This window comes from Canis lupus, chromosome 12 (assembly GCF_048164855.1).
Source record: "Canis lupus baileyi chromosome 12, mCanLup2.hap1, whole genome shotgun sequence".
Taxonomy (NCBI): Eukaryota; Metazoa; Chordata; class Mammalia; order Carnivora; family Canidae; genus Canis; species Canis lupus.
In genome coordinates this window covers 39,577,048-39,585,228 of record NC_132849.1, presented here as the reverse complement: position 1 = coordinate 39,585,228, position 8,181 = coordinate 39,577,048, and the positions used below count along the sequence as shown (strand labels likewise).

Here is an 8,181-nt window from a genome sequence, read left to right as displayed (position 1 = left end):
CATGTATAAATAAATAAAATCTTTAAAAAAAAGATTTCTTGCAGAGATGGCACAACAATTCCTTCTATCCCTATCTATATATATGCCTCCTTTGCAGTGTGCCACTCCTCCATCAAGCATAGAATTTAATTTCCCATCTCTTACTTTGGAGTTGGCCTTGTGATTTCTTTGACAACAGAATGCAGCAGAAATGACAACATGAAGATGTAGAGTTTAGGCTTCAAGAGACTTTGCAGCTCCATCTCCTGGTCTCTTGGAAGCCAGATGCTACGTAAAGAAGTCTGGAATATCCTGCTGGAGACATATGGCCCAGCCAATGGCCACCACCACCATCTGGATAATGTGAGGGAGGATAGTTTTAGGCCACACGGGCCCAATCAAGCCGTCAGATGACTAACATCTACATGAATGACCCCAGGCAAGGCCACTAGAACTGCCTGGTAAACCCAGATCAAATTGCTGACTCACAGAATCATGAGTAAATAAATGGCTATAATCTTAAACCCGTAAGTTTTTGGAGTGGTTTATTACATAGTAACAGATATCTGCAACAATCACTTGTTTGAATTGATTTTCAAATTATTAATACTTATGGAGTACCATAAGTAAGACATCAGGCTAGATGCAGAAAGTAAGCCAAAATGTGTGAAGTTTGGCTACTGCCTTGAAATAAGTTTATAATCTATATCAGGATGAGATAAAGTATTTATCCTGGACTCCAGGATCACGCCCTGAGCCAAAGGCAGACGCTCAACCTCTGAGCCACCCAAGTGTCCGGAGATAAGGTATTTAAATAACTATCACACAAGGCAATACATATTATCACACAAGGCAATATATATTAACAAGAGCCAGAGAGTAACAAAACCAAATCATCATAAGAATTAAAAGACTGGATCATTTCTGCAGGTGGCGATAATGGAAGGATTTATCCAGAAGAAACATTACAGGGCAACCCTCGCGGGTCCCCTCCCACTTTGGGAACTTTGTACTATTGCTTTGCTATCATTCAGTAAACCTTGCTCTGCTGCCCTCCTCCCAAAGAAAATAACATTACAGTTAAGCCATGAAGGATTTTGACATTGGAAGTAGGAGGAGAAGCAATTCTAAAGGGAAAGAAAATAAATAAATAAATAAAATAAAGGGAAAGAAAAATGACCTGAGGATAACTGTGGTCCTAGGAAAGAGCAACAAATGCTTGGAAATTTGATAGCAACTCATTTTAGTGGATTATAGTATATGTGTATACGTGAGAGAACCATTCTTCAATCGAAAAATACCGAGCAGTAACTTTACTCCAGGCACTACCTACTACTCTGCTATTATGTAATAGATGTGAAAGCTGAGTCACTCCATAGTCCAAGATCAGAGAAAATGGTAGAGCAGGGATTTAAATGCAACCAGTGTGACTCCAGAGCCGCTCTACTTTGAATGTGTCCTGGTGAAATTAAATAGTTATTTAAGGAAAAACAAAAACAAAACTGGCACCAAACTAAATATCCACCAACAGTAGAATGGTAAAATAAATTGTTTTAAATTCAAGTAGTAGAATACTACATAGCAGTTAAAATAAATGTACTATAGCTATACAAATCAACAAGGAGTTACTGCAAACACTTGACTATCGAGCAGAAAAAAGCTAATTAAGAATACATGTTGCATTTGCATAAGGTAAAACCAGGCAAAACTATACAATTTATTGTTTAGAAATATATGGCACATGTACATTGCAAAACTAAAATGAAAAGCAAAGGAACAATGAGTACAAAATTCAGGACAGTGGCTTCCTCTAGGGAGGGAGAAATGAGATTGAGATTAGGAAGGAGCTCACAAAGTGCTTCAAGGAACAGGTTACATTTACTTTCTCTTAAACCAGATGCTGTTTCATCATTTTTCTTTATACATATAAGTTATATACATCTTGTTTACATGACATATATATAAATACAGATTTCACATAACAAGAACAAAAAGTACTATGGGATTCAAAAGAGAGAACTCAGGAATTGAAATTAATCAGATGTGAAACAGAGAGGACATTATCAGAAGGAAGAATTGACAGAAACCCAGAGGCAGGAAAGGGGGTGGGGAGCATTTGGAGGAGGGGTAGGTCATTTTCGCAATAACTTATGTTTGCAGAGAAGTAGTGGTGGGGAAAAATTAGATAAAGTCGTGGCCAGAATATGGCGATTATCAGAAGCTGGCATGAAGCATTTGCAAACCTCACTCTGTAAACAATGGGAACTTTATGTCAGTTAGGATTCTAGTTTTAGGGAACAAAAAGCGATGGTTAACTAAGTAAAAAGAAGAGAGAGGGGGAAAAAAAGGTCGGTAGATGGAGAAAGGGAGAGAAATAGAAATAGAGAAACAGAACTGAATAGTTTATTGGATAGGTTACACTATCAAGTGACCAGTCCAGGAACCTGGCAGCGCTGGGGATCTTAATGAGATGAACTGATAGCTCCTTAGAGCACTCAGTTCCTACTGAGTGTGTCTGTGTGTATGTGTGTTTGTGTCCATCCAAAATTCCAGTTTCTTGGAGAGTATATTAACCTCATGTTTCCACCTCCGGGATCTGCGAGATTGGGTTCAGTGCTCACAGCTCATTGACACAGAGGCAGCAGAGGTGAGTGGTAGTTCCCCAAAGGAAGGGACAGCCAGTAGGCTAAAAACAAAAACAAACAAACAAACAAACAAAAAAAAATGAGGCCCATTTTGGATTCTTCAGTAAACTGTGGGATGTTTACTGTGCAAAACCTAGGAATGCCCCTATTCAAACGAATTAATTCTTCAAAATGGGCCTCTAAACCTGTACTAAATAAACGTGTAGAAGCATTCACTTCATTCCACTGAGCTAATATTTTTGTCTTCGGCGATCTTAACGTTGTGTCTCCAATTGCTTCCCTGTCGGATAACAATCCCCAGATTGGTACTGGTGACTTTTTTTCTTTCCATTTACTCTTTTTCATACAAAGTAGGAGATCACACTGGTTTGTAATATTCTGTTTTCACTTAATATCTCGAGGACGCCTTTCTTTATTAGTACATGTAGATCCGCCTCGTTCTTTTTAAATGCTCCACGCAGTTCCATATGGTCGTTCCAAAATCCGTTTAATCATTTTCCTCTTGATAGACGATCGAAATTATTTTCATGGTACCCATTACTTCAGGAGATGGAAGTCAGATGAATCATCCTTTGCGGGAGACGGGCAGAAAATGGTGAATGGACTGTAAGAGCGATGACACCGCGAGCCGGGAGCCCTGAGAACCAGGCAAGCGCGACCCCAAGGCGCAGCTGTCCCCGCCGAGAGCGGGTGGCCGAGGTCCCCTCTGCCGAGCGGCTCCCGGCGACGCCGCTACCCGTAGAGCGACGGATCCCGAGGACCACGTAGCCGAACTGGACGTTGGGAACTGTAGTTCCGCAGCGAAGGGGCGCGAGGGGCGCGAGCCGCACACGCGCAGTAGGAGCTCGGTCAACAAAGAGGGCGGCGTGCGCGCGCGCGCCGGCGAAAGCCATGGGCAGGCGTGCGCGTGCGCGTGCGCGGCCACCGCTCGGAGCTACCAGGAGGCTGAGGGGACGCAGAGCGGGAGGGGCAGGAGCCGCCGACCGCAGGAGGAGGAAAGGGGTTGTGCTCCTGGCCGAGCGAGGAGAAAGGGGCGGGGCCGGCGGGCAGCGCGTGGAGGTGCCGAGCTCCTGGGACCGGCGGGCGCGCGGGCGTCTGTGGCCCTCGCCGTCCCAGTGGCCGCCGCCGTCCTTGGTCGCCGTCGGTCTGCGGGAGGCGGGTTATGGCGGCGGCGGCAGTGGGAGCTGTGAATGAGTTCTCCGGGTGGACGAGGGAAGAAGAAAGGCTCCGGCGGCGGCGGCGGCAGCAGCGGCAGCAGCGGCAGCAGCCCGGTGCCTCCCAGGCCTCCGCCCCCCTGCCTGGCGCCCGCGCGTCCCGCCCCCAGGCCGGCCCCCCCGCCCGAGTCTCCGCATAAGCGGAACCTGTACTACTTCTCCTACCCGCTGTTCCTAGGCTTCGCGCTGCTGCGTCTGGTCGCCTTCCACCTGGGGCTCCTCTTCGTGTGGCTCTGCCAGCGCTTCTCCCGCGCCCTCATGGCTGCCAAGAGGAGCTCCCGGGCCGCGCCGGCGCCGGCCTCGGCCTCGCCCCCCGCGCCGGTGCCGGGCGGGGAGGCCGAGCGCGTCCGAGCCTTCCACAAGCAGGCCTTCGAGTACATCTCCGTTGCCCTGCGCATCGATGAGGACGAGAAAGGTAAGTGCGGGGGGGCGGGGGGCGGGGCGACACCTGCGTCCCCTCCTGCGGGCGCGGGCGTGCATCCCCGGAATTGACGCCCCCCCCCCCCCGGGAGGCGGCCCCACCGGCCAGACCCTCGTCCTCCTCCCCAGGTCTCGGCCAGACCTCTTCCCTTTCAGGCGCCCTCGCTGGCCACCTGGCTTCAGACACCAGCCTTCCCCTCCACTTCTGCACGACCCGAGTCCCCCGGAGTCCCCCGGAGGCGGCCGGTCGTGCTACTGACAGTGACAGTTGCCCTAGAGTGACCCTTCCAGCGCTGGAGACGCTGTGTGGCTCCCAGAAGGGTTTGGGGTCGGAGAAGCTGTGTCTTGGAGGCTTTTCACGAAAGCAGACTACTGTAGTGTCAGGAAAAAAAGAAAAAAAAAAAAAAAAAAGAACAAACGGTGACTTAATTTTGAAAGGAACAGCTGCATATGATTACAGCTAAAATGGGCATTATTATTATTATTATTTTTTTTAAGTTTCATGACTGTCGTTTTATCAATAGGACTCCTAGGTGTTTTCTTTATAAAGTTCTCTTTGAACATGAAACTTTTGCCCGTTAGATGTGCTTTCATCTAAATCAGTATACCGAGGGAGCCTCCCAAGTTTCTTAAATCGAAATGTTAGATAAATGAACAGGAAAAATATAGCATTTCACAATAAACTTTGAAACAAGGATTTGTAGGTTTATTTTTTAAGATTTATGTTTCTGAATGAAGGCAAGAATACCATATCCTTCAGATTTCTTTTAAACTAACGTTTTTAAGTCACTCAGTGCACCACACTCTACTGTTAGCTTTGTGTGTTACCTATTTAATCCGCGCAGTTACCCTGTGAGGTGAAGGTACTGTTGGTTTCAGCATTTTACGGATGAACAAACTGAGGCTCAAAAGATTAAAGCAGGTCAATCCAAACCTATGCTAATTGCTAATGAACATTTTTTTAATGGAAGATGAGAACTGAAGTTAGAAGGAGTCTTAACATTTTGAAAATCCCTCCTTTCATCCCTGCCTCCAGTATGCTGAGATTTTCTTTTTCCTGTAACTACCAAAGAACATTTTTGTAACACACCTAGTTGAGGTGTGATACAACTTGCATTGTCAATTAGAAAAAAAAAAAAAAAAAAGCAGTCTGCAGTTCATTTGTAGTATCTCTCATTACTGTCAACTGCAGAAACTGTTCTAGAGCTTGCTTTTTGGAAACCTGTTTCCTTTGTGGAACTTAGGACTGAGAAGTATGATATAAGGAAAGAGGCAAGCATTCATGGTTTTAATTGTAAGGACAGGGGAGGTTAAGAGAGTTCTGGAAGGGACACATGCATGACTCAGTGGAGCATGCAACGCTTGATCTGGGGGTTTTGAGTTCAAGCCCCATGTTGTGTGTGGAGATTACTTTCATTATTTTATTTTATGTTTTTTTACTTTCATTATTTTTTAAAAGATTTTATTTATTTATTCATGAGAGACACACACAGAGAGAGAGAGGCAGAGACACAGGCAGAGAGAAAAGGAGGCTCTCCACAAGGAGCCCGATACGGGACTCGATCCCAGGCATCCCGGAGATTACTTAAAAGAAAAATAAAATCCTTATTAAAAAAAAGAATTCCAGGAAGGAGTTCTATTTAAGAAAAGAATACCACGTGGGCTCAGTGGTTGAGCATCTGCCTTTGGCTCAGGTTGTGATCCTGGAGTGTGTGTGGGGGGTGGGGTTGGAGTCCCACATCAGGCTCCCTAAATGGAGCTGGCTTCTCCTTCTGCCTATGTCTGTCTGTCTGTCTGTCTTGAATAAATAAATAAAATGTTTATTTAAAAAAAAAAAAGGCAAGAAAAGAATACCATGTGTTTGTGGAAGGAAGTGTTTTGTTGCCTGCTTCGTTCTGTACCACCTCTTAGAACATCCAAGGATCCTTGGTGAGGATGAAGAAGAGTACCATCATCCCTTCCTAGAGAAGCACTGTTTTATTGCACTATCCAATTACAGTAGAGTCCTCAGAAGTTTATTGATCTAAATCAAAAGATGTTTTGGAATAAAGGGTTTATGTTTAAGATAGGTTCATTGTAATATTTAAGGAAGAGAATGCAAGAAAACACAAGGAAATTTTATTTAACACTGAATGATGGCAGTTCGGAGGTGAGATAAGAGAGGGCAAGGAAAACCACAGTATTAAAAGGTATTTAAAAAAAGACCCAAGGCTCTGAGATTTAAGGAGAAATCAGTTCTGTAATTAGAGATAAATGACAAAAGTAGAATTCAGGGAACACCTAGGTGTCCCTAGGTTAAGTGTCTGCCTTTAGCTCAGGCCATGATCCCAGGGTCCTGGGATCAAGTCCCACATCAGGCTCCTTGCTCAGCAGGGAGCTTGCTGCTCCCCTTGCTTGTGAGCACCCACTCTCCCTGTCTCTCTGTCTCTGACAAATGAATAGATAAATAAAAAAGTATAATTCAGGCCTTGGGTTTCATACTTATGACTTATCTTAGAGTATCACATATATGCCTACATCTATTATATTTAATTCCTCTAAAATATTTTTTAAGGGATGCCTGGGTGGCTCAGTGGTGTAGCGTCTGCCTTTGGCTCAGAGCGTGATCCTGGAGTCCCGGGATCAAGTGCCACATTGGGTTCCCTGCGTGGAGCCTGCTTCTCCCTCTGCTTGTATCTCTTCCTCTCTCTCTCTCTCTCTCTCTCTCTCTCTCTCTGTGTCTCTCATGAATGAATAAATAAAGAAATCTTAAAAATAAATAAAATATTTTAAAAATATAAATATTTTCAGCAATCCATGGACCACATACTTCAACCTCTTTCTACTGATGTTTCTTTTCAAAGTTATTTGCTTTATGTATACTTTAGCTTCTAAAGTAGACATTGGAATTATGATAATTTTTAGAATGAGTTTTACAGCTGAGGTGTTATATGCTGAAACTAATTAAAGATTCATTTTATTTTAAAAATGAATTAAAGCTAGATTTATATTGTCTTCTTTTCTATCTCATATTTTTCCTTTAGAATATTCCAATTTTTGTACTTTAGCCTTAATCCAATAGTTGCAAGAGTTCATATTTAGAGTTTATCTCTCAGCCATTATTGACAATGTAGAAGAATAAGAGAATTTTATTCTCCTTTCGCACTGCGTCAAGATATATATGAACGAATAGAAATAATTGTCTTTAAAGTAGTCTTAAAGTTTTCTAACTTTGTGCTAAACCATCAAGGGGCCAGTAAGATCATGCACTACCATTCCCTTAGCAACTTGACTTGACTTCTGAATACACTGAGAGCCCCCTTATTTCATCAAGTGAAGTGGGATATTTCATACTGTTGTGGTGTTAAATAATTAAAACATTTGTTGCCTTGAAGTAATAAAGGCCAAATTAAATCTTATTTCAATAAAGTAGTGTATAAACGTGGCTTATAGGATAACTGTTTATTTTGTATTTTATTCTTATGGTATACTCAGTTTTGATACTGAATTTTCTTTTTTTTTTTTTATAAGATTTTATTTGAGAGAGTGTGAGCAGGGGGAGTGGCAAATGGAGAGAGGGAAGCAGGCTCCCCACTGAGCAGGGAGCCCCTATGCTGATGCTGCTGAATCCCAGGATCCCAGGATCTTGAGCCAAAGGCAGCTACTTAACTAACTGAGCTCTCTAGGTGGCCTTGATACTGAATTTTCATAAAGGCTTAAATTTGTCCGAAACCAAACTATTTGAAGTAGAGAATGATAACACAGCAAATTCTATTTACCTAATGTAGGGATATTCGAGTTCTATTCATTAAAACAAGCAATTACTGGATACTAGTTTATTTGCACAGCTCTCTTCATTCTAGATGCTACTGTAGAAAAACTTACTCTCCATTGAAATAAGACAGCATTTGCTATGTGATGTATGTTTTCATGTATATTATGTA

General features: G+C 43.3%; 1 protein-coding gene across 4 annotated transcripts in view; it reads left to right on the top strand.

The window, feature by feature from the left end:
* The first annotated feature begins 3,545 nt into the window (after window positions 1–3,545).
* SPAST (spastin) overlaps window positions 3,546–8,181 on the top strand; it is a 54,916-nt gene continuing 50,280 nt past the window's right edge. For 2 of the 4 annotated variants that reach the window (XM_072770602.1, XM_072770601.1), the window contains exon 1: window positions 3,546–4,253. In XM_072770602.1, the coding sequence (XP_072626703.1) occupies window positions 3,815–4,253 (439 nt within the window). In that variant the 5' untranslated portion in view covers window positions 3,546–3,814. The remainder of the gene's footprint in view (window positions 4,254–8,181) is intronic. The other 2 variants (XM_072770600.1, XM_072770599.1) reach the window with 1 other exon arrangement.